This window comes from Nyctibius grandis, chromosome Z (genome assembly GCF_013368605.1).
Source record: "Nyctibius grandis isolate bNycGra1 chromosome Z, bNycGra1.pri, whole genome shotgun sequence".
Lineage (NCBI taxonomy): Eukaryota > Metazoa > Chordata > Aves > Nyctibiiformes > Nyctibiidae > Nyctibius > Nyctibius grandis.
In genome coordinates this window covers 18694896-18720574 of record NC_090695.1, presented here as the reverse complement: position 1 = coordinate 18720574, position 25679 = coordinate 18694896, and the positions used below count along the sequence as shown (strand labels likewise).

The 25679-nt window shown below is 46.8% G+C and overlaps 1 protein-coding gene across 1 annotated transcript; it reads left to right on the top strand.

The window, feature by feature from the left end:
- Positions 1 to 2798: 2798 nt before the first annotated feature.
- On the top strand, positions 2799 to 17183 carry LOC137675895 (heat shock factor protein 5-like). The gene is made up of 6 exons (XM_068422189.1): positions 2799 to 3473; positions 5053 to 5221; positions 7004 to 7098; positions 11376 to 11549; positions 14575 to 14698; positions 17053 to 17183. The coding sequence occupies exons 1-6, from the start codon at positions 2799 to 2801 to the stop codon at positions 17181 to 17183; spliced, it is 1368 nt and encodes a 455-aa protein (XP_068278290.1).
- The last annotated feature ends 8496 nt before the right edge of the window (positions 17184 to 25679 follow it).

Genomic DNA, 25679 nt, shown 5'->3' with positions numbered 1-25679 from the left:
ATATATATATGTGTGTGAGTGTGTATGTAAATAATAAGACCTAAAGTGCCCTCTGCATATCCTTAGTTTTTGCTGACCAGTATTTCAGCATTATCAAGATTTTAAAGTGACCTGAGTATTGCTGTTGCAAATGTTTCCATGTTTGTCTAACTATTCTGATGAAGTTAAATAAAAGAAATCAAAGCACTAAATGTTCTGTTCCTTGCCCTATAACTATATAGGCTTTCCTTGTCTAAAATCTATTCCCTTTTTCGGGATTCACTGTACTTTTTTTACTTTATGAAATGGAAAGAGATTTCTGGCTTACTGTTGGCTTTTAATAGATGTTTTATCCTTGGGGAGTTGCCCAGCTATTAATTCATAGAGTTTGGAATTAAATTGAAGGATATTTTGCATGCCTATGTTCAAATATTGATGCTAGCAAGCCATCATACAGTTCACGTTCATAGCTTTAAGTATCCATAAGGAATAGGCAATAGTCTAAATAGCAGGTAGGAGAGAAGAGCCCGTGGCTTGTACTTTACCAAAGGGAGTAGGGATGCAAAGTGAGGGAAATCAAATTAAACTATTCAGACAGAAATCAACAGACTTGTGTTTTTCTTTAACTCTGTGTTAAAGTTCTTCCTTGTTCTCATAATTGGAAACTGACTGTCCACAGAGAGGAAAAATACTTGTGTAACAAGGAGCTGAAAAGTGAAAACAACCTGAGAAGATGAATGGGAAATTTAGTCTAAAATTAGTCATGTTATGCCCGTAGAGCTTTTTTTTGGTTTAATTGTTTCAAATCTCATCATTTCTGTCTCTGGATTTTATCGTGTATTGCATCGATGTTTTTAGTGTTCCATTCCAATTTTGGGGGGTTTTTTTTAGGAATTTCCTCATTTTTCCCCTACACGTTTAAATTTAAAGTGCTAGAAAAACTAAACAAGCCAATCCACTCAAGAACTCTAACTGCTATTCAGTTAGAGGCTTTTAAGTGTTAAAAGGCTAAGAAGAAAATAGTTCTGGTTAGTACTTTTTTTCACAGTGAACCCAATTGCAGAATTTGTTTCAGGCAAGAAAAACTCTCCTCCATAGGACTCAGTTCACTTCTGTCCTGTAGAACCTGAGAAGCGTGTAGAAACTCCTACCAAATCAAAATGGTGTGTCTTACAGAAATGTATAAAAGCATGAGCAACTACATGGGATGAAGGCCTGTGTTTGCTGTTCCTCTTTCCTTAGGCCACTCCTCTTATCACAACCGAACAGGTATCAAAAAAACAACTTTTCTGGACTCCTAATTAAATGTTTTAGTAGTTTCATTCAGATGAATAAAAATTATATTAAATTTTGTGCATAAGAAGAGACGTGGAGAGGGAGCCGCAGTAAGGCTGGCTGAAATGTCTGGATGCTGCTGTCGGCTTAGTGTTACCTGGAAATCCTGTGCAGTCCAAGAGCTTTCGCCTGAGCTACATTTCTTGCTAAAAACCATTTCATTATTATTGGTCCATTCCAAGTAAGAGGAAACTTCCTGTGTTCCCCAGAATAAGTTGTCCTGGGGAACCCCTGCATTAAGTCTAAGGCGGGGGCAGTTCGGAGGCTGACCGGCCAAGAGAGCTGGAGGGACTGTCACTTCTCTTCCCATCATCAGGCTGCCTTGGCGAGCCCTGCACACTCGCTGCCAGAGCTGCGAAGCTGTTTCGTTCGTGCCGTACCTCCTGCCTCACTCACTGTAAGAGCGTGTCTTTGCATCACCTGGCAGGAGTAGCGAGGTGCTGAAAGGTGCAAGCTCTGCTGGGAGCATGCAGCACTCGGGATGCTGATGAAAAACATCATTCTGTCTTTAAATAGTCATCTGTTCTGCAGCTACGGGCTGAGCTTCAAAATATGGAAGGAAACAATTAAAAGGGACCTATGTTTCTGGGCTTTATTTCAGGGGCTTTTATGGTCCGTTATGGACTATGTATTGCTGGCTCTGACCGGAGTTATGGATGATACAGTAAAAAACTGACCCATCCCACCATCAGGTAGTCGTAGCTTTCTTGCACTCCTGCTGCACAGGGAGAGAGGAGAAGCCTGAAATCGTTTCATTGAAGTCATGCAAAAGACAATCTCAGGAATGCTGAGAAAATGCTTTTGTGAAGTGGAGTTTTTTTCTTGTTTTTTCAGGTTTGCGTTCAGCATGCTTTACTTAAGTTTTGGCTGGTTACACTGCACAACTGTTACATAATTCTGAAGAGGATAAATTATTACTGAGGAAATAAAAATGCAAAGCCTCTTGGGAAGACGGCAGCATGCATTCGCTAAAATTGTAGGCCATTAATTCCTTGGGTCAGGCGCTGTCCTTCCACGGTGCAGGATTTTACCTTTGATGACAGCACTGATGAAATTTCTGCTCCTTCCTGCTGTTGCTGCTGACTCAGAATAATGATAAATGTGCTAAATCTGCCAAAGACAGGCAGAGACTGAGAGAAATAATCAGCCAGTCTGTTGAAAAAGAGGCAAAAGTAATGTCTCCTTATCATAATTTTTCCTTGTCCTGTTTGCTGTTTTGTGTGTCTGCTTTGATTTGAAGTGAGGAGCTCCATTAGCAACCCCACACGAAATATTTAAGCTAGTCAGTCTAACATCTTTTTCCTCACTTCAGCTATGTGGAAGAGCAGAGTGATTTTTCTTTCGGTCTTGAGATGGGAACAGTTTCCCACCAGTTTATTCAATGTTGTCCCCTTTCCAAAACTTACTGCATCTTCACTTGCCTAGGTGGTTTAGGGCTGTGCTGTAAACCAAAGCAATAAGGATGATTTTGGTCCCCTGGCGCCATGGGGGAGCTGCGGCTGCCCGCCGCCATCAGCCCCGACACCTTCCCCGCCAAGCTGTGGCGGCTGGTGAGCAGCCCGAGCGTCCGCTCCGTGCGCTGGGACAGCCGCGGCGAGGGGCTGCTCATCGACGGGCCGCTCTTCGAGTGCGAGCTGCTGGGCGCGGGCCCGGCCGGCGAAGGGGCGGCGGGAGCTGGCGAAGGGGCGGCCGGAGCCACGGAGCTGTTCAAGACCAAGAACTTCAGCAGCTTCATCCGGCAGCTCAACCTGTACGGCTTCCGCAAGGTGCTGCCGGGGCCGGCGGGCAGCGTGGCGGGGCCCGGCCCTGCGGGGCCCCCGGGAGGGGGCGATGGTGGCGATGGCGGCAGCTCCGCCAGGCCCCTGCACCACTTCCTCAGCCCCCACTTTCGCCGCGGCCGCCCCGACCTCCTGGTCCACCTGAAGCGCCTGACGAGCGCCAACAAGGCGAAGCTGGCGGCAGGCCTGGAGGTGACCAGCCGCCCACCCAACCGCTTCCAGCGGCTGCTCAGCACGTCGCTGCCCGGGAGCCCGCTGCTGCCACCCTCGGTGCTCGGTGAGGCCAAGAAGCCCGGTGAGAGGGAGTGGGCAATGTGGGCCTGTGGAGGGTTTGGGAAGCGCTGGGTGGCCTGGGGTTTGAAAATGGGCACTCCCCTGGGAGTAGGGAGGAGGGTTACCTGTCCTTGCTGGTGGCCGCTCAGTTCACCCAGTGTAGAAAAACGGTTGTTCATGCAGGCAGACCTGCTGCCAGCAGCACGGGCAACACGGTTCACCTCCATTTCAGTCTGCCTGTAGTCTACGATACAGTCCCCGCTGTGTACTGCACTAAGAACACCCTCTCCTGATCTCTGTGGAGCTGCCACAGCTCTACAGATGAACGTTACTCCTCCTTGCCCATCAGTAGGGATGCTTAATAATCTCTCATTAAATCTGTGTGAACCGATGGGTCACGTGAAGTGACAACCAGAGCGTCGTGTCAGCTTTGTGCAAAGGAGAAAAGACCTGGTAGTAAGATTCCTGTCAGTTGTCTCCTGAAAAAGAATTACAAGCTAGATAGGTTTTAAAGAGGATTGACTGAGTAGGTGAGAGCTAAATAGAAAATACTATTGTTGAAAAGCCCAGAACATGTTTGTTTTCTTTCTTTCTAACCCTCCTTGAGAGGATCGGAGCTTTCTAGGACAAGTCTGGGCTCTCAGAGGATTACTCCACAAATTCCATATAAGCTTGAGAGCATTGCAGTTGTTGCTGTGTAAGGAATTTGTGACTACCTTGTGTTGCAGTGCTCTTAGTCTGATCAAACCATGGGCTGCTACCAGAAGAGCAGTCCTGCTTCCCATGCCCTTGGTCATGTGTTAACCATCATCTTCCTTGCAGCTGATACAGCAGGTGTGGTGGTTCAGCACAAGGACCCGAGGAGAAGCCTTGAGTGGCCTTCTTGCGGCTGGCTCTCAGAGCGCGGTGCTGCAGCACATGGGTGCAGAGCTGTAAGGCTCGGTGCAGGGGAAGTGGCAAGACTGTGCTACCAGGAGAAGGGGAGAAGTGGTTGGTGGTGCTGCTTCCTGCAGCAGCAGCCCCCATTTAGAAGAGAGTAGGGTATCATGATGCTTCTTCTTGGTTACTGTTTCAGAGCAGGAATTGTCATCTAATTCAGGTGGTGTTTTGTGGGATGTGTGTGGAACTACACCTGTAATGCCAAGAAAACAAAACGAAACATTTGAGAACGGAAGAGACTTATTTCAATCCCGAGGCTAGGAAGTGTTTAATTGAAAGATTTGGTGTTAACATTGTTAAGACTAAGATGACTCGTTACAGACTTCTTCAGTGAAATCTGGTCTGACTGATGTAGTGCAGGCCATTGGTAGAGTAAATGCTAAGAAAGATACAGAATTTTAATTTTTTGGCCTCTGTTCTTATGGGTGCAGTTTTAGAGAGCTTTTGCTCTAGGAGTCTCAGTTTCTAGAAGGATGGAAAGACCAAGGAAAACATCAGGTTTTATGTGCAGTTGAGTTCTGACAGGCTGGCAGTTTACTGTGCGCTCTGTACTGAGTATGTAGGGGCATGTCTTTGTTGTGGATGTGAGGTAATTTCATAGATAGAAGGTATTTTTGTTTGCAAAGCGTCAGTCTGTTCCAAATGTCGTGCAGCACATAACCCTGTGTTACACATCCAGGGACAATTCCTGTAAAGCAACTGGTGCTTGGTAACTTGGCATCCTGTGGTGTCCTGTGGTTTGGTAAAGTCTTGCTTTATGATTTCCCTGTTTCCAACAGAGGTCATGTACACACTCCAGCCTGTTGTTGCCTCAGTTCTGCCGAGTCAGCAAGGGCCTGAAAGCGTTGCTGCTGCCCCTCCAGATTGCAGCAGCTACTCATCTTCAGTGCAGTACTTACAAGCCTACCATCCAACAGGTATGAAAAAAATTTCTCCACTTGCTTTTCAAAAAGATATTTAAAAGTGATACTTTGCAACATTTTTCTACAATGCTGTGTCATGCGTATACCTGAAGTGAGAATGAGCTAGAAGGTGCAAAGTCTAAAAGGAAGAGAGACCTTTAAAGCAAAAAGATTTTCTGTTTGGTATTCCTGTCCTTCCTCCAGATGTTGAGCATCCCCTGGTGATTTTCCAGAGGGCCTCTCTGTTGCGGTGAAAGGGCGAGGAGAAAAACGTTTGTCTATAACTAGTCAGTGTTAGGCTAAATTTCATATTTTTTTGAATTAAGCACAACTAGGACGATGATACCAAAGCACTGAGAACTTGTTGAAAAGTAGTATACTAGTCCTTGGTCTCATGCTTTCCCAGGTTAAGTTTTCAAAGTCAAAGATCAGTCAAAAGTATTGTGTAGAATATTTCATTCTGCTCTTATGATTTTCATATCTCAATTTTTTTTCTTGCATAGCTTCTTTACATTGTGGTATTTTTATGCACTGAAGACTAGAAAGTAGTGATTGACTCCTTTCTTTTGTCTAAAATGTTTCTGCTAAAATTTTCGGTCTCACTTAAGTGTTTTTATTGTTCAGAAGAGAAGCTGAAGCAAACTATTGTTCTTTTCCTCGCCCTTACCTCGAATTGGAAAAATCACGTGATAGCTTATTTTTTGGGGGTGGAGGTGTGTCTGTTTTTTTTTAAATTTCCCTAAAACTTCTGAAACTCAGAACATAGCAACTCTTCCCTTCAACAAACTAAAGCTCAGTTAAATTTCACATGCTTATTTTTATGCAACGCATCCAAGTTTCCAAGAAAACAGGATTTAGCGAGTGCCTCAATAGTTCTCTAATAAATAGTTGTCTGCTTTGGAGATAAGAATATTAGCCTTGATCAGACCAAGTGTCCATAGAGCTCATCATTTCCTCTGACAGTAATGCCCAGACGTACAGCCTTCCCTCTTGTGCTGTTGTTGCTTGGTTTTCGTAGGAGTTTCTGATGATGACTTTGTTAAAAGCTTTTTGGAAATCTAAATATCGTATCAGCAAGATCACAGTTATCCATGCTTGTTTACCTACTGGAGGTCTGTCTTTCCAGAGGGCAATGAAGGGTGACTTCTCTTAAACAAAAAGAAGTCTTGTTGACTCCTCCCTGTTACATACTACCCAGAGTCAACTACTTCTCTATTCCATTGAATTTCCTTCTAATTTTTCTTATTCAGCTCTCAGATTTATAACTTGTATTTGCTTATAAATTTTTTCTTAACATACTTGTAAATAGCTTCCTTTAAAAGTATTGACATCTTTGCCTGATTTCTTTGCAACCTCTTTAGATATCCAAAGATATTTGCAGCATATTTGAAATATGGACATTCAACTTCCGTGCAAGAATATTTGGGATGCAGAGTGTTCAGTCCTTTCCTTGTTCTGTGAACTGTGCTCTTCATTGATCTCTGCTTGTTCTTGGGGGTCCGTTGCTGGGTTGGTTATAGCCCTGCTGACAGCAATTCCCTTTTCCTAAATAAGTGTTTGTATTCCGCATATTGTGTCCTAAAGGGGGTGTGAAGTTTTCCATCCATAGCTTTTATGGGCAGCAGTATGTCTCTTGTTGAAGAGAATAAGTCTTAAAATCACTTGGGAGGTAATAATACATTTCTGGAATTGAGTTTACTGTGTGATTATTGAAATGTTTAGTCAAAGTAAGCGGTAGAACTCTGCATACCAAAGGCAGCTTCTGGAAGTCTGATCACTGTGTTTGAATTCTTGCAGCTGCACTGCAGGGTTCCCCAGCTGCCCACACAGATCTTCCAACTGGCTGTGCTGGTCCTACAACTTCGACATACACCCCCTGCAGCTGTTACCAGGTGAGTGTAGCCTATTGAAATGAGGTGAAAGCGGAGGAGACTCTATGAATGAGCTGTAGGTTTATGGACTTCTGGAGTGAAGGATATAAATTTGAAAAGTGATCTGCTTGAGAAAGTGAAAGTAATGTGGTTTACAAATATCTATTTCAAAGACCCACTGAACATTAAACAGGTACTTTTGTAATTCAAGTTAGGTTTCAGGGTAGCAGCACAGCGGCTGTCCTCTGTGGAGTGTTTCTTTCTGTATAGTTTTTTGCTTGACTTCACGAGAATTCATTTTAGTTAACGAGTCTGCATTTATCTTTGAAGACTGTCCTTGCCTGGACAAAAAGAGATTCTTTAATATTCTGAAAATACTGGGAAACAGCTCCACTGTGTTGTGCCAGACAGCTTTCTGCAGTCCTGAGTTTCATTTGGCGAATGAGAAAAACTAAGTTGACTTTTGGAATTGGCCCCACCTCAGAGGTGTCTTATTAAAGATAACTACAGTACTTACTGTAAATGCTTTATATAATTCTGGTGGAAACTGCATCTCATTTGGAGGGCCTGGCTTATCAAATGTCAAAAGATCTGAAGTAAAAATGCAAGGGCTTCCTTTTCTGCTACAGCGTAATGCATAACTTGTAATGCATAAGGACTGTGCAGATGGTACAAAAGACAACAGTTTGCCTGTGGTTCTCACTGAGCTGTGGAGAATAATGTTTACCTGTACTAAGTGGGTACTTCCCCAGACTTCTTCTGAGGGCTGCAGCCAGCCCTGCCTGTGTATTGATCATCAGTAACCACTTGCACAAATCCTTAAAAGCAGTGAAATCAGTCAGCCCTGCCCGACTAAGCATTTTTATCGTTCTTCACAAATAATCAGAACTTTTGCCTGGTATCGTTCCACTCAGTATCTTCCAGCAGTGGCAGGAGTTCAATGCAATGCTGCTGAAGGGTGGTTTGCAGAGCATTTGAGGCTGTTTGATCACACTGTGGCCTACTAGATACCGCTGGCAAAGTCTATACGAAACTGCTGGTGCTGGATAACAAGTGACTGGACCAGTCGAGAAGACAGCGAGCCATATCAGCACACTGGGTATCAGCAAGCTGATTATCAGCCCTGTTTCCATTGGATCCAGACAGCGCTTAGTGGTCTCAGAAGGAAAACCAGACACTGTTGGCCAAGAAAGCCGAAACCTCATGCTAGTCCTTACTTGTGTCTTGCAGAGAGCATCACTTGAAGTTTAGGAGAGATTAAGCCAAGTACAGTTTCCTGGGGCTTGGAGGCCAGCTGGTGGGCTTGTACAGGACACACCTGACCTTCTCACAGTCTTAGGTGACCCTGACTGGAACATGGGCAGACAAGGAGGGTAAATAAATGTCTGTCTGCCTGCGGTTTCCTCTCCAGAAGAAGCCTCAGAGAATTACCGCATGGAGCGGCACGGGGATGTACATGGTTATAGCCAGACGTAGTGGCTGATTAGGGTGTATCTCTTGTCAGGGTTTCTGAAATCAAGGTTTCAGAGATTTGTATTACACTCTCATCGCAACTGGTTACAGAACTGGGAGCTCAGGTAGAGCTTCCTGCTCTTTTTCGTTTGGCTTCTCCAGAAGTGGGGCTCGGATCAGTGTGATGAACCGGTATCCTTGTACAGGAATGAGTCTTGTGAGAGAAAACTCCTGCTATCTTCTGCAACAGCAGTTCCAGCAACTCACAACCATTAGTGCAGCATCTCCCTGCTGCTTTATCACAGGTGTGAACCAAGGCTTCATGTTGGATTCTAGTGATATTTTTTCCTTTTTTTTCTTTCTTTTTTTTTTTTTTTTTTAACTAGCAGCCCTGCTATTTGACTGTTGCTATTAGCATTGGTATTAAGCTGTCAGTATTTCCTCATGGAACTGAAGCAAGAGGTAACTGGAAATGGAAGAAATAAATGTGGGAGAAGAAAGGAGAAGAGAAAGTTTCTTGACTTTAAAAGCAGGTCTAAGTGGTTTGCTTTTATTTGTAATAAGAATAATAATCAGCCATATAATTTCAGAATGAAATGGAATATGAACGAATTCTGAATGATTGCCCAAGCACTCAAGCCACACTGTTTTGGTCGTAGCAGCCCCTGAAAAGTTGTGGTTGTGCTTTACTACCTGTATATGCTGTGCTAATCTTGTAAGTGCAGTGCTCATCTTCCCTTTCACCATTTTTGCTAAATTAGACCATTTTTCCTCTTGAGCTCAAATGAACAGCAACCTATTAGTCTTTTGAGTCCTGACTTCTCCATCTTTCATCACTTCTCATTGTTTCATTGCTGCCTCCTTCCCATCCTTGCCTGCCTTAACTTCTCTAGATAAACTAAAAGGATTTAAATTGCATCTTTGTGTGGGCACTTTCTCCTATTGGAAATGGGTACGAGATCCTAGAGCGCGTCCAGGAAGATGAAGTGTGTTACAACAGCTTCAAGCTGAGGTCCCCTAAGAAGACGCAGAAGAAGTTGCAGTGTGGGTTTGTTTGTTTGCTGGTTTTGACAGGGATGATCTCTTCCCTGGACAGTTGACTTGGTAACCCAAATCTTACTTAAAATCCTGGCTACTTGAGATGACAAACAGGCAATGCAACAAAAGTGAAACACCTTGTTAATATTTTAAAAAATACAACTGAAAAAAGTATTGAATGCAAGGAACTGTTTTTAAACCTATATCATAAAAAAATAAAGGTGGCTTGCCTTTAATGAAAAGACTTGGCTTAACCTACATTTCTGAAATGGCAGGTTTTCTCTTCCCCTCTCTTTCCCCCCACCCTCCACAGTTTATGGCTATCTGCAGACTGGCACATCTACATGAATCCACAAGAGGAGTTGACTTCATACAGCCAGAGGAAGGGATCTCATCTCTTTTCAGGGCCTTCTGATGCTCATGCTGCTGAGAGACCTAGTCCTTCCCTGGCATTTGATCTGATATGGCTTTCATAGTAGGTGATCCTGTGGCTTCCTGTTCTCTAATTTATTCGTCTATGGAAGTAGCTTTTTGTTAACCATTACCTCAGCTAGAAGGTCTGAGGATATTCAGGTGCTAAGGACTAATCCTTCATACCAGATCTCTTCCAAAAGAAGATTGTATTTTAAATATACCTGACTTTCTGTTCAACATCATTATATGACTTGGATTTGTCAGAAGAAAATACCCTTCCATGTCCTTTAACTCTGACTCATCTCCAGAAGAAACAGCCGTACAGACACCGTCCGTTAAAATGGGATTTATCATTTCCCTTGGGTAGGACTTGCTGCTTTTGAAAAACTCTGTATTGTCTTCTTTCTGCTTTAAACGTTCTTTGATTTAGATGAATTCTACTGAAAACATTATCATTGGTTTGCTGACTTTATCCTGTCATCTTGTGATGTCATTACAGAGAAATATTTCGGTTCAAAGCTGCTTTGCATGATGGCAAAGGCAGCCTCTACAGATTCTTCAAGAAGTGTTTCTGACCTGAAGATCTAGAGGGCTTTTAGACAGATTTCTGTAGTCTTTGAGTCATGCATTTGTGGGACACTGTTGTGACAGGAGCATCCAGATGTGAGGCTGTGGCAGACAGGGCAGTTGTACAGTATTTGTTTTCATAGGTGTCTGAACTGCTGTTCATTTTGGCACTGGAGCATCCCTAGGAATCACCCATTGTGTGGATGTGTATAGGGACAATTACTTGAAGTGGAAAAAGGTGTTATTGGTAGGTAACTGAGTTCCTCAAACTGTGTTGTCCATATGCACATTCACAGCGTATGTACCTTTTTCTCTTGCTTAAAAATCTTGCGGTTTGTGTTGGTTTTATACACAACAGGAATGCTTGAGTTTTAGAAGAACTGAAGGCAGGTAGATTTGCTCTATCATTTTCTATCACACATGTGGCATGTGAAGGGAGTGGTTCTAATGTACCCCCGCAGGTCCTCCTAAGGCTACAAGTCTGTGGTTTGAATGCTTGGGTGTCCTTACACCTGCAATGCAGAGGGCATGCAGCCAATGCATCTGAGGGAGTACGCAGCTACTGATAAGTAACCTTCCTTTCTCTCCAGGATAGTCAGTGGACAGAAGAAAGCAAGTGTGCCAAGAGTAAGGTGGTTAATGAAAAACAAGACAAAGTAGTAGTAGCCTCTTTTTTTTTTTAATTAAACCTGCTGTTTTGACTGAAAATAACAATCTTTCAGGCTTTTGGATAAACAAACACTTCAGCTGATGCCTTACAGAACCAATACACATCCTGTCACTGTAATTTTTTGATATAAAAGTTTACTGTATTTTGTTTCCCCCAGAGTCTTCCAGTGCAGTCACCTTACCCAGCAGAATTTCTGCCCTCCAACTCGATGTGTAATACATCTGATGGAGACAACACCGAAGTAAATCTCGAAGCGGTATTTCACCTCGCTGATGAGATGAATCCACTACCCAAATCTGAAGTGGTGAAAGTGGAACCTGTGGAGAGCCAGGTAAGGGGTAAAGGGAGAGAAAACATCATCTCTTTTGAGATAACTGTATTGGATAGTAATGCTGGGTCTGGAGTGATAGCTGTTTAATAGTCTTGCGTGCTTAAGAACTGAAGGCTGCTTTAATTAAGCTTTTAATGGGCACTGAAGAGTTTGCTTGATAAAGCAAGACTTAAAAAAGAAGAGGGAATTAAAAAGTATCCCACATTAATGAGCATGAGATGCGTTAGCCTGTGTTGGCCAAGTTAGGGTCCTCATTTGCATAGGAAAAATAGATAGTGCGGGTGTATTCATGGTGATGAAGTGGAAGCTGGTTTAGGTTCTAACTTTATTCTGCTTTATTCTGCTTTCCTGATTTCCTAAAAGATAGCAAAGTAAAGAGCAATTCTATACATGAAAAGAGTTAATACATTCAACAGTTCAGATGCAGCGTTGTCCTCTTAGCCTCAGTAAATTCCTGTCGTAGACTTTTACAGGTTTTGGCCTTTAACGGGTGTATTTTATTCCACTCCTACTGCTAAGAAGTATTTTCTTTTCTTCTTAAAGTGGAGATACAGCATTTCTGTAAACTTGACCAAGAGGAATTTGCCTCCTGTTTTGTTCAGTGTCCTTGGCAGTATACCGATGCGAAGGTTGAAACTCTTGCTTTCTTTGGTGAAGGTTAATCCAGCAAACCCCCTTCCTGTGAGCTGTTAATTTTAGTACTTTAGCTTCTCATTACGGTTCCAGCTGGATATAGGTATAGTGCAGTCGCTGTCCTGTAAGTCATGTAACCAGTGAGATGCAGCAGATTTGGCATTTTTCAGTAACTGAAGTGAAAAGGCAAAACTTTCACATCCATCAGCTTTGGTAGCTTTGTCTGATTCTCTGCCAAACAACGTTTGGGACTCTGAAATGGCAGGAGTACTAGGCCTGAGTGCAGAGTCTGTCCACAGATGTGGTAAATCCATGGTCAGAAGCATGTTCACTTAAAAAAAACAATTAAAAAAAAAAGAGATAACCTGGGAAGCAGATTTGTGGGGGCTAGCCTGATGGTATTGGGATGAAAATCTTGTTATTGCTGTTTTTATATTAGATTACTAAAGAGCTGGTGTGTAAGATCCTACAAACACAGTGATAAAAAGGAATCTGAAAGCAGTCCTGTCTGGTATCGTTGCTCTTCAGTTTCCACACACACAACTGTAAGGCTTAAAATTGGACACAGCGTTGCAAGTACACGTTCCTCAGTGAGGGGGAAATGCAGTTCCCTCAGTTTGCTGGCCATGCAGGTCCCCGTGCAGCCCAAGGTGTCATTAGCCTTACCGGGCCCTGCAGCATGACCAGGTCCTTTCTAGAAGAATGGCTAGTCAGAGTTTCTAGGCTTCTTTCAGCTTGTAGGCTAGTAATAATTTCTTAATAATGCTTATCCCAATATGAATGGTTTTTTTGTTTATCAAACAGTGCAGTTTGTTTTCTACATCCCCTGTCTGATACTGTTCTTCGGTTCATAGTGTATCCATTTTTCTCTTTTATTTTTTTTAAAGAACGAAATTTGTGGAATTGTTCCGAGAACAGTTGTCCTGTGGAGTATCCAAATTAGGATGCTTACTTGAGAGATCTTCCCTTCTCTCACTAGTTGGTTAAGGCTGCTTACTCATTTTTCTAGAGCTTATTATTATGTAAATGTCACCAGGAATGGAGAGGTTTAGATCATCACTTGAGAAATTTGGATGCTAGCTGGTGAAGGCAGTGAACTACAGCCCTCCTTCCTTCTCTTTGTTTTTATGCTGAGGAAGGAGTTTTGGCTCACATGTTAGACAAAAGGCATTGCTCGCCAAATGGGTTTCACATGGCCTTGTTGATAGTACTAATGCAATACAGACAGACAACACACTTGAAAGAACAACTACTGGAGTAAAGTGGGTATCTAGCAAGTGCAGGAGGCGTGTTGGGGGGAACTGGCTCTCCCTGCAGTATTCAGTTGCTATATTCGCACAGGCCTTTTTGAATATTATTAGACAACTTTGTCAGAGAATGTGTATGTATTTCTGTTAATGTGCATACACATTTTATCTATTGAACATTGAGTAACGACAGACTCAAGGCAGAGAGTGTGATTTTTGGGATTACTAATATCTTATTACCAAGCGTGATGTCCTTTTGTCTTCCGTAAACTCCCACATACCAGTTTTCAAAAGCTTTTTTTTCCTTAATAGAAGGAAACGTGCAGGCTCTGGACAATCATTCATCTTTAGGGTATTGATTGCTAGGATATTTGCAGAAGAGATGAATATTCTAGAACAGGTGATAGTGAGAACATCTTTCTGTCCAAAGGTGAACTCCAAGCGCTTAACTTTGGGCCTTTACTTCTGCAGTGGAGTAGAAACACAACTTGGCTGGCTTTTTTTTTTTTTTTAACATACAGATTTTTGCCACGTGACCATGGAAATATCCCAGTTCAGTAAATGGTTGCCTGCAAGATACATATGGAGTGGCAGCAGAGGGCTCCAAAAACCAAGCAACACATTATAATTTAATGTCTTAACAATTGGGTGGGGTGAGATGTCCAAGCAGAAACGTGCAGCTCCCATGTGTGGTTTTGCATCACACAGCTCCGTCGAGTTGTTTGAGCTACATCTGTCCTTACTAATACACATGTTGGTAACACTGAGCGCACCTGGATTTCTTGTAGCTTAGTTCTTCTGGCTAGTTTGATAACTGAGGGCAAAGCTCAGACTGTGAGGACATGTACCCTAACTTTGTATATTCTAGTTTTAGGATTTCATGTTTTGCTTAATAGAATATTTTGTAAGGGCTTGAGTTTCAATTTGGCAACCTTAATTCTGAGTTAAAAACACTTGTTATGTAAACCGTCTCGGCAGTGTTCACCACTTGTTAGATGCCCTTTTGGAGTGGAGAAGAATAGTTATTATTTTGTCCCTAAAGTGATTACAAGAAAATGTTGAGTGATCTTTGGGTTTATTTCTTTTTTTGATCATTTGTTTTTAAGGAGATTACTAGTGCTCTATGTGAATCCACTATGTTACAGGCAGGAGAGAGAGAATTCCCTTCAGCAACGGAGCCTCTGAAGGAATCTGTAGAAGCGGCAGATCCATCTGTAAAACCTCACTGCCAGAAAAGAAAATGCAGTTCAGATGACGGCGAGTCCCCTGGTAAGAAGAGATGCTACATTTTTTTAGAGATTACTGAGACAGCTACTCTGAAACTGTTAGAGAAAGGGGAGATCAGAACAGTTTAGTTACTGTCTGCAGTGTAAGTACTTGATTGTGCCTTCAGTTAAAATATTATACTTGTACAGCCTCTTAGTATACTTACCAACAAGGAATCATAGAATCATAGAATGGTTTGGGTTGGAAGGGACCTTAAAGATCACCTAGTTCCAACCCCCCTGCCACAGGCAGGGACACCTTCCACTAGACCAGGTTGCTCAAAGCCTCATCCAGTCGGGCCTTAAACACTGCCAGGGAGGGGGCATCCACAACTTCTCTGGGCAACCTGTTCCAGTGTCTCACCACCCTCACAGGAAAGAATTTCTTCCTAATATCTAGTCTGAATCTACCCTCTTTCAGTTTAAAACCCTTCCCCCTCATCCTATCACTACTTGCCCTTGTAGAAAGCCCCTCTCCCGCTTTCCTGTAGGCCCCCTTCAGGTACTGCAAGGCTGCTAGAAGGTCTCCCCGGAGCCTTCTCTTCTCCAGGCTGAACAGCTCCAACTCTCTCAGCCTGTCTTCACAGGAGAGGTGCTCCAGCCCTCTGATCATCGTGGCCCTTCTCTGGACTCACTCCAACAGCTGTTGCTCACTTCAAAGGGTAGTTTCTAGGTTCCAGATAATGATGCTAGTTCATAATTCAGCTCATTAACACCCATCAGTTTCAAACATTTAAGTAAGGAATCAAGTGTTTTGTCAGGAAGCTGAGAAAAAAGGTTGGATGTCATCTTGAAAGAAGACAGGCTTTTGTTTAAAACACAGAATTGAGAGTTCTTGTTCAATTATTTCCTGGTATCACGGACAATTAGCAAACTTCTCAGCTTTCATATCTAAAGCAAAACATTTGCTTAATATGCCAGTTGTAAAGTTATGTACAGGAACATTTTGGAAAGCGTTTCCATGGTGTTGTTCCACAGAGATGAAACACTGTTCCGCTAATGCTAATTAGCAACAGTTAGCGTAGCGTCTGCTCTCTGGGAGATGTGATAGTCATCCAGATCTACGTTTCCACTGTTGTACCTTTTGGGCTTGGTGTACATGTAAAGGGTAGAGACACAGACAGTACACCTGAGCCAAACCAAATCAGGCTCAAGTTGGCCCTAAATAAACCGGGCATGACAGAAGCCTCGAAGCTGCCGCAGCCCATCTCCTGCATCTCAGCTGTAAGCCTGAAGCAGACAGGTTTAAATATAAGCTGACTTCTGTTGCTCTGACTACATGTTTTTGTGTCAGTACCTGCTTTCCTCTGTGAGTCTTTGGAAACAACTTCTTCCTTAATGTTTCTGTGCTAAAACATGGCATCATAAAAATTTTCTCCTGCTGCTACCAAAGAAAAGGGTATTACACAGCGGGTGAAGAACCCTCCTCTTTGTTTGTTTTGAATGCGTGTGTTTTCTTTAATCATATCTTTACTGCTCATGCACTAATTGTCTTCGTACCTGAGAACTTGGGAGAGGGACTCTCTTTTCTTCGGTAGCAGCAGGAGAAGAACAACTATTTGTGAGCCCTCCCGGAAGTCAGAGGCTGCAACAGAGGGCACAGAACTTAGTTCAGCACTGATACATCATTGCAAATGAGTATAGGCTGTGTCATTTGTTCCCTTCCCACTCTTTTTCTTGAGAGACAGTCGGTACAGCTCTCTAGTTCTGGCGTGTTTATCCCACGGAGGTGTAAGGGATAGTTCACCTTTCAGGGACTGCTGCTTTCAGCCCCAGGCTCGCTCTTAGGGCATAGATTTGAAGGTGCTGATGATGCATCTTCTTTCTCTGCTACTTTCTAGTTAGATTTTTTTGAGTAAATTTGTCTGCTTGTATTGGCAGCATCTACACTTGCAACAGGAGTCCTTGTGAACTTCAGGAATGATTGGTAGGAACTCTGTAAATTCTGTGCGTATCCTTCCCCGTCCCCTCTGCATTGTACTCCCCAGGTACACTCAGCTAGTGAATATGGCTGTGCTGGACCTAATGTCCATAGCTGGACAATGGTTTGTGCTTCCTCTTCTGAAAGAGGACATAAGAAGGACCAGATTCTGATGGGGGAAATTTTTGTTTGCAGCCCTTCTTTCTGGAAATAGGGTTCTCAGAGTGGAGCAGGTGGAATTTGTTACTTCTGGATTTAAGCATTTAAGCTGATACTGATACGTTAAGGGAAAAACTCTCTTTCTCTGTTGAGAAAGTTATCGTCTGCCTTTCAGGCCATATTTTATAGTACCGGATAGAAGTACAATTGCTGTGCATGCTGCCAAGTGAAACACGCACAAGGACTGATATTTACTCAGTATTCCCTTTTCCTCCTAGATCTGCAGGTGCAGGTGGAGATATCCTGGAAGCAGGGGTGCTTTCCCGAGGAAGAAAGAAGAAAGAAGAAAGAAGAAAGAAGAAAAAAGAAAGAAGAAAGAAGAAAGAAGAGGGTGTCGTGTTCATATTGATAGTAGGTGTTAAGATTTTCATAGCTATGTATTTGTATTTCTATTAAAATATTATTTGAAGGATAAAGGGGGTAGCCTCTGTATTTGTGTTGTTAGAGAAATGCATGTGGAAGAGGACTTAAGATATAATTTTAATTGCTTCATGCATGTTCATACTTCTTTTATGACTAATTAGAGCCAGCCCTGAGCAAAATGCACAAGAAAAGAGCAGAGAGAATTTAGCAGGACCACCTCAGTTACGCCCTCCAGAGCTTTGTGTAGCTTCTAGCTACAGTCAGGATGTCCTAAGCGAACACCGAGCGGTAGGATGAACTGAGGCAAAACCTTTCCCTAGTCACCAACAGTCCAAACCAGACAAATGTGATCTGAGGATGCTTTCAGGTAGGGCAAGTGGAGCGTTACCATAGTGATTGGCCTCGGATTTGTTATTCTTTGGCGTATATGATGTGTGCGGTGCGATTCCAGTTGCCCTGAGTAGTGAAAGGCCGGGTGCTTACGTTCAAATCCTCCTCCAATGAAACAATCTGGAAAGCATTTCTGAATGAATGAGAGTGTTCAGGTAGTTAAAAGGAAAAGATGTTGTCTTTGTTTAGCCCGCACCCGGGGCTAAACAATAACAGTTTTTCTCTCACCCCGTGTCCCTTCCCCAACTGAGGAAGGGAAGTGGGAAAAGGAGGCAGACTCGTGGGTTGAAGTTGAACAGATTTAATTAAAATAAAGAAACCAATATCAATAATAAAACAAAACACACAAAATTATACTTAGCTACAGAGTTGCAGCAGGTTTTTCCAGGAATACCTGTCCTTGGGAATCAGAAAGAGAGAGAAGAGAGGAGAGCAAAAGAGAGTCATCCTCTCCCCTCCCCCAGCAAGCTTTCCCTTTTGTAGTGAACTTGGTGTTAGTGATATAGAATACACCTGCGGGCCAGCCTGGGTCACCTGCCCTGGCTTTAGCTGCTAGTGGCCCTGATCACCATGGCTGGCCACAAACTGAAACAAAAATCTAACAGAAACTTGATTCTATAAATTTTATCCCATGAAACCAGGACAACTTAACAGCAAAGCTCTTGCACTGTAGTGGCCAGTGCTTCCACAGCCACAGAATTTTTAAGTTAATTTTTGTGAATGTGAGTGTGTTCCTGTGAATTTAACGTGCCCCCGGATTCAGGCTGGCCCCGCTTCAGGGCTAGCTGTGTCTTTAACCTCTTTCAGTCTCTCCTGGGGCATTTAGGTGACAGGGCTCCTGTCTCCACCCCCTTATAGCAGAACTTGTAGCTCATCCCTCTCTCTCAGGGCAGCGGCCTCTCCCCTCCCAATGCATTTGCCTCATGGGCTCCATCTGGCACAGCTGCCTTGCGAGAGGCAAAGTCCCTTGGGAGCTGTGACTGCACTGATCCCCAAACAGGCTTTCCATAACAGCATCTTTAATTTCTGTAGACGTTACCTCAGCAAATAGCCCACGCTCCCGGAGCGAGGACGGCTCCTCTAGTTCTGTATTTGGGGGGTGGTGGGCGGTTGTTGGATGCCCCATTCACCCAGGGGCCTGGGTGCCAGGGCTGGGCAGGGGGCAAAATGCCTTCCACATCCACGCCCACCTTCAGCGGGACTCAGGCTTCTCTGGCCCTGTGTTAGCGCAAACAGGGTGATAACCCTGCCATCTTCAGCAGCATGCACTTTCTGAAACTAACTGCGTGTGTTGCAGACAGTGTCCGCTTCGAGGACGGGTAACGCTCGGAGTTTATAGTTATCACTGAGGCACCGGTAGGGATGTTATGCAGGAAGGCTCTTGCTGTACTTATTGCTAGAGAAACCAAGGGCACTGCTAAATTCCTCACTGCTTACGAGTGAAGAGCCATAGAAGGGTCTACCCTCCAGGGAGGAGCGGACGAGACAGGTGACCCAAAACCGACCAATGAGATATTCCATCCCATACACGTCATTCTCAGTATAAAGCAGGGGGATCACAAGGGTCTCCTCTCTTCCTCTATGGCCAGCATGCGAAGAGGACTCTGTCTTTTTTCCTCCTGCCCTCAGTCCCAGTCTGTGCGTTCCTGAATCCAGATCCCAACTGTCACTGAGTCCAGTGCGGGACTTTCTGGAGCCTGACCTGCAGCATCAGTGGTGAAGTGACTGTCATCGGAGGGGAGCTCAATCTTGGTTTTGTGTGCATGTGTATACATTTAATTATTTCCATCATTATTATTGTAGTCTTTTTCATTGTTATTGTTTACTGGAACTGTTTTAACTTTCCAACCTGACAGTCTCTCTCCCTTTTTTCCTTCCCCTTCTGAGGGGGAGAAGGGTTAATAGAGAGCATCTGCCATCAGTTTAATAGCCAGCCCAGCCTTCAACCACGACACAGGCGTGGGGCATCGACCACCTCTCTGGGGAGCCTGTTGCAGTGTCTGACCATCCTCTTGGTAAAGAAATGGTTCCTAATGTCCAGTCTGAACCTCCCCTGGTGCAGCTTTGAAACATCCCCAGGCATCCTGTCGCTGGATCCCAGGGAGAAAGGATCAGCACCTCCCTCTCCACTTCTCCTCAGGCAGCTGTAGAGAGCAATGAGGTCCCCCGTCAGCCTCCTTCTCTCCAAGCTGGACAATCCCAGAGTCCTCAGCTGCTTGGCATCCATCTGCCGAGCATCTGCCGAAGGTGGGTCCTTTCCAAGTGGAGGAGAAGAAATGTCAGCGCCAAGGCTGGATCCAGAAGAGCAGGAAGAAAGCCTGTGCCTGAGGGCAGCAGCATGGTCACCTTTCCCTGGCTGCTTTCCAGCCGGGCAGCCGGCCGCATGTGCTGGTGCCTGGGGTTGTCCCTCCCCAGGTGCAGGGACTTGGCGCTTCCCCTTGCTGAACTTCTCGGGGCTCCTGCCATGGCAGGGTGAGACCCCAGGGTGACGCAGAGAGCAGCACCCGGTCATGACTGCGCGCAGGAGGAGGGATTTGGGTGCCGCTGTAACAAGGCTGAACCCAGCAGTGCAGGCTGGTAGGAGAGCAGAGCCCCAGGACGTGGGGGCAGAGGGTGTGGTGAGGAGGAGACCAGGCCTGGGGTGACGAGCGGTGGGGCACGGGCTGGCCCTGGAGACCCCTTGGCTGGAAACGTCTGCCCCGGGACCAGCTGCAGAGATGGAGGCCTGGAGCTGGGCAGCGCATGCCTTTGGGGGGAAAAACAAAATAGCACCTGGCACCCGTAGAAGGACCCCTCAGCGGTGCATACCCCAGCTGGTGGCCTGGTCATGGTCTGGCCATAACCCTCGAGGCACCGCCCAGGCTCAGCGAGGCGGTGCTGGCCTCTTGCTGGCTTCAGAGGCCTCGGAGCCGCTGGTCTTCCTCTTTGGGGGTCGCCGTGGCCCCCCAGGGGAGCGTGCCCTGCCCTGGGTGGAAGTGGAGGGCCCGGGCACTGCCTCCCCTGGCTCTTCCTGGGGCTCTCCTCGCTCCGCACGGATGGCATCTGGAGCAGAGGGGTGGCTGCCGGGACCCCCACCTACGGCAGCAGAGGAGGCGGCGGGGAGCTCCTCCGGGCTGGATCTCCCAGGGCTGCCCGAGGGGGCTGGGCCGGGGCTGGGAGACCCTCGTCAGGAGGCAGCGGGGCCAGGGGCACCCGTGGGGCTGCCCTCCCGTCCCCCGGCAGCACGGGCGTCCTGCCCGCCAGGCAGACGGCCGGCCTCTGCCCTGCGCCGCCGCACAGCCACACGTGCACACTGCTGCTCGAGCGTGGCCGTGCGACGCTCTAGGGACGCCCCCGGCATCCCGCCCCGCAGCCCTGCATCCACGAGGAGCTCCTCGAACTCCCGACGGACACAGGACTGCAGGGTCTGGAAGAGCGGCAGGTTGCCCCAGAGCTGGCTCAGCCAGTTCGGGGGCTGGAAGCCGCTCCCAGGACCCCCGGGCACCCCTTCTGCAGCCCGCCGCTGGGGTGCTCCAGGCCCATGGAGGCGGTGGGCGGTTGCGTGCCCAGGAGCTGCTCCCCCCCGGCGGACGATGACTGATGGTGCCGTGGGTGGTGCGATGACGTGCTCCCTGTAGTCATCGTCTGCCCGCACCAAGTGCAGGATGGAAGAGATCCTCCTCTTGCAGAGGGGGCACTCGGGCTTGCTCTCAGCCCACCGCAGGATGCAGGCGTAGCAGAACTTGTGGAGGCACAGCATCACAAAGCCGGCCTCCTCCCAGCTGCCCAGGCAGATGGGACAGCGGTCCTCCAGCTCTGTGGCCATGCTCTGCACTGGCTGCGGTGGGTTGGGGGGAGCTGGGGATGTTGAGACGCTCCCTCGCACCGGCGCTGCAGCAGCCCCTGTCACGTTAGAAAAGAAGGAGAGGGCCCAGTCATGGGCTGGCCCGGGGAGGGCTGCAAGAAATGCCCACGTCCCCCAAGAAGGAAACCCTCCCAGCTGCCCAGGGTGAGGTGTCCCCTCCCAGCTCACCTCTGCTGCCGTGAGTGTGCCTCCAGGTGCCCCGGCTGCCTGAACCTGGCAGGGCCGGGGCTAATCCTGTGGTGGCTCTGGGGTCTAAGACCAAGAGCTGCAAGAAAAGCTCTCCCGTGTGGACACTCTCACTGAGCTTGGGCTCAGCACTCCAGCCTCGCGAGCTGCTTAGCTGGAGTGTGGGCACCAGCCGGCTGGGTGGGACTCGGCACCTGGATACAAGCTGTGACGGATGCCGGGTCACAATCCATCGCTCGGGGACGTTAGAGTCCATCGCTAGGAGACCTCACGGTCTGTTGCTTGGAGATGTATCAGTCCATCCCTGTGAGGATCGTGAAGCTCTGGAGTCGGTTGCCCAGAGGGGTTGTGAGATCCCTGAGCCTGGAGGTCTTCAAGACCTGAGTGGCCACAACCCAGAGCACAACTGTCACAAGCCCATGAAAGGATGCTTGCTCAAGTCCTGCACGAGGATTGCTTCTACTGGTGGAAGAGGAGCTTCCACTGGTGACAGAAGCATGTGCAGAGAAAGACAGCTCGTTAGTATCATCTTTTCCCCCTTGTAGTGCTAATGTGGCTTGTGCCTCCACCCAGCTGCCCTAAAACCCAGCTAAAACCATCCTCTTGCCTTTCTCCTTTGGACATAAAGTTTGTAGAACATCTAAATGTCAGAATCTGACTCCAGTTTTACACTGATTTAACAACTAGTGGAAGCACTGGAGAATCAGGGTCTCCTCCAAAAATACATCATCTGACAACAGTGCTGATGTTACAGCCTTAATGTGTTGTATGCTTATAACATACAAAGTGCAATCATCACATTTCCATGCTGAGCTGCTAGCGCTGGACAAGTGGATATTCAGCTCCCTGAGTCCTACCCTGGTAACAAAAGAGAAAGACACACCTAGAGAAAACACCAGAGCAAGCTGTTTTTGGATACCACTTTAAGGCTAAATGCCGTCCTGCCTCTGCTGAAGACCTTTAGAACATTGCAGCTGAGTCAATAATGTCTTTTCAATTCTGCTTATTCTTTTGCAGGCAGTTGCCCAAGCCAATGCTTGGAGAAATCAATCCCAGCCCAGGGAACCTGGTTTCTTCAGGCTGCTCAGAATCACAGAATCAACCAGGTTGGAAGAGACCTCAGGGATCATCGAGTCCAACCGTTGCCCTGACACCACCATGTCAACTAGACCATGGCACTAAGTGCCATGTCCAGTCTTTTCTTAAACACAGCCAGAGATGGCGACTCCACCACCTCCCTGGGCAGCCCATTCCAATGTCTAATAACCCTTTCTGAAAAGAAATTCTTCCTAATGTCCAACCTGAACCTCCCCTGGCGAAGCTTGAGGCTGTGTCCTTTTGTCCTATTGCTAGTTGCCCGGGAGAAGAGGCCGACTCCCACTTCACTACAACCTCCCTTCAGGTAGTTGTAGACTGCAATAAGGTCACCTCGGAGCCTCCTCTTCTTCAGGCTAAACAACCCCAGCTCCCTCAGCCGTTCCTTGTAGGTCAGACCATCCAGACCCTTCACCAGCTTGGTCGCCCTCCTCTGGACTTGCTCCAACACCTCAACATCTTTCTTGAAGTGCGGGGCCCAGAACTGGACACAGTATTCAAGGTGCGGCCTCACCAGTGCCAAGTACAGAGGGACGATCACTTCCCTACACCGGCTGGCTACACTATTCCTAATAGAGGCCAGGATGCCATTGGCCTTCTTGGCCACCTGGGCACACTGCTGGCTCATGTTTAGCCGGCTGTCGATCAGCACCCCCAGGTCTCTTTCCACCAGGCCACTTTCTAACCGCTCTTCCCCCAGCCTGTAGCGCTGCATGGGGTTGTTGTGGCCGAAGTGTAAGACCCGGCACTTGTTCTTGTTGAACCTCATGCCGTTGGTCTTGGCCCATCTATCTAACCTGTCCAGATCCCTCTGTAGGGCCTTCCTACCCTCCAGCAGATCGACACTCCCACCCAGCTTGGTGTCATCTGCAAATTTGCTGAGGGTGCAACTCAATCCCTATGTCTAGATCATCTATAAAGATATTGAACAGCACCGGCCCCAGAACTGAGCCCTGGGGAACACTGCTAGTGACCGGCCGCCAGCTGGACTTTGCCCCATTCACCACCACTCTCTGGGCTCGGCCATCCAGCCAGTTTTTAACCCATTTAAGAGTCCACCCATCCAAGCCCCAGGCAGCCAGTTTGTCCAGGAGGATGCTGTGGGAGACAGTGTCGAATGCCTTACTGAAGTCTAGATAGACTACATCCACAGCCCTGCCCTCGTCTACTAAGCGGGTCACTTTGTCATAGAAGGAGATCAGGTTGGTCAAGCAGGACCTGCCTTTCATGAATCCATGTTGGCTGGCCCCGATGCCCCGATTGTCCTGCATGTGCCGTGTAATGGCACTCAGGATGATCTGTTCCATCACCTTGCCTGGCACCGAGGTCAGGCTGACAGGCCTATAGTTCCCTGGATCGTCCTTCCGACCCTTCTTGTAGATGGGCGTTACGTTTGCTGATTTCCAGTCAGCTGGACCTTCTCCAGTTAACCAGGACTGCCAGTAGATAATAGATAGTGGTTTGGCAAGTTCATCTGCCAGTTCTTTCATTACTCTGGGGTGAATCTCATCTGGGCCCATAGCCTTGTGGGTGTCCAACTGGCACAGCAGGTCACTAACCGTCTCCTCCTGGATTACGGGGGGTTCACACAGCCCGCCGTCCCTAACTTCAGGCTCTGGGGGCCGAGTCTCCTGAGGACAACCGGTCTTGACATTAAAGACCGAGGCAAAGAAGGCATTGAGCACCTCTGCCTTTTCCTCATCCCCTGACACTACACTACCCTCCTCATTCAGCAAGTGGTGGAGGCTCTTCTTGACCCTCCTTTTGCTGTTAATCTATTTGTAGAAGCTTTTTTTGTTATTTTTGACCATAGCAGCCAAATCAAGCTCTAATTGAGCTTTGGCCCTTCTAATCTTCTCCCTACACGACCTGGCCACGTCCCTATAGACCTCCCAAGTTACCTGACCCTTCTTCCAGAGCAAGTAGGCTCTCTTTTTTTCCTTAAGTTCTAGTCTAAGTTCCCTGTTTAACCAGGCCGGTCTTTTTCCCCGACGGCTTGTCTTCCTACACACCAGGACAGCCTGCTCCTGAATATTTAGCAATTCTCTTTTGAAGCATGTCCAGCCTTCCTGGACAACTTTGCCATTCAGGACTGACTCCCAAGGGACTCGGTCCACCAGCCTCTTAAACAGGCTGAAGTCAGCCCGCCGGAAATCTAAGGCAGAAGTTCTACTCTTGCCCCTCCTTACTTCCCCCACTATCGAAAACTCTAGCATTTCATGGTCACTATTTCCAAGACGACCACCGACCCTCACATCTCCCACTAGTCCCTCCCTGTTCACAAACAACAGGTCAAGCAGGGCCCCTCCTCTAGTGCGCTCATTTACCACTTGCATGAGGAAGTTGTTCTCCACACATTCGAGGAACCTCCTAGATTGCTTCCTCTCTGCCATGCTCGCTCTCAGCCACAAGGTAAACTGCAGCTGGCTGCGTGTCCGCATAAAAACTGAGCACCCTGCAGCAGATGTGGTAGAGGCTCCCCTCCAAAAGACAGCTTTGGGACAGCAGAGTGGCTGCTTTTCGCAGTTGTCATGTGGAACTGGTGAAATCCTCGTGAGCTGGAGCCTGAGCCTCCCCGCACTGCAGGGTATCTCCTACACTCGTGCAGGAAGTTGATGCAAAGTCTGCTCTGCAGGAGCCTCACCTCGGATGCTGCTGCGTATCAGCGATCTTGCAAGGACCACGGAACAGCCAAACTGTTTTCAAGTGGTTTGCTAGTTGTGGATGTGCACAATGTGCCTTTAGTACAGGCACATCCCACACGCAAGCCAGCCAGCTGGCCAGGGAAGTGCCAGTCAGTAGGTGCAAACATTTTGCCCCATGTGAAGCCTGCCAGTAGGTTGCTCCAAGAACCTCTCCTCAGTATGTTTTCTCCTCTGACCCTGTAGCTGCAAAGAGCACTTTGTGCATTTTCCTAGCTGTCAGTCGATCTCCACATGCCAGTTAAGCCTGCAGTGCGCAAGTAAC

Coding starts and splice junctions, on each gene's coding strand:
- LOC137675895 (XM_068422189.1), top strand. CDS start 2,799: ATGGGGGAGCTGCGGCTGCCCGCCGCCATCAGCCCCGACACCTTCCCC. Junction 7,099..11,375: donor CCCCCTGCAGCTGTTACCAG/GTGAGTGTAGCC, acceptor TGTTTCCCCCAG/AGTCTTCCAGTGCAGTCACC. Junction 14,699..17,052: donor AGATGACGGCGAGTCCCCTG/GTAAGAAGAGAT, acceptor TTTTCCTCCTAG/ATCTGCAGGTGCAGGTGGAG.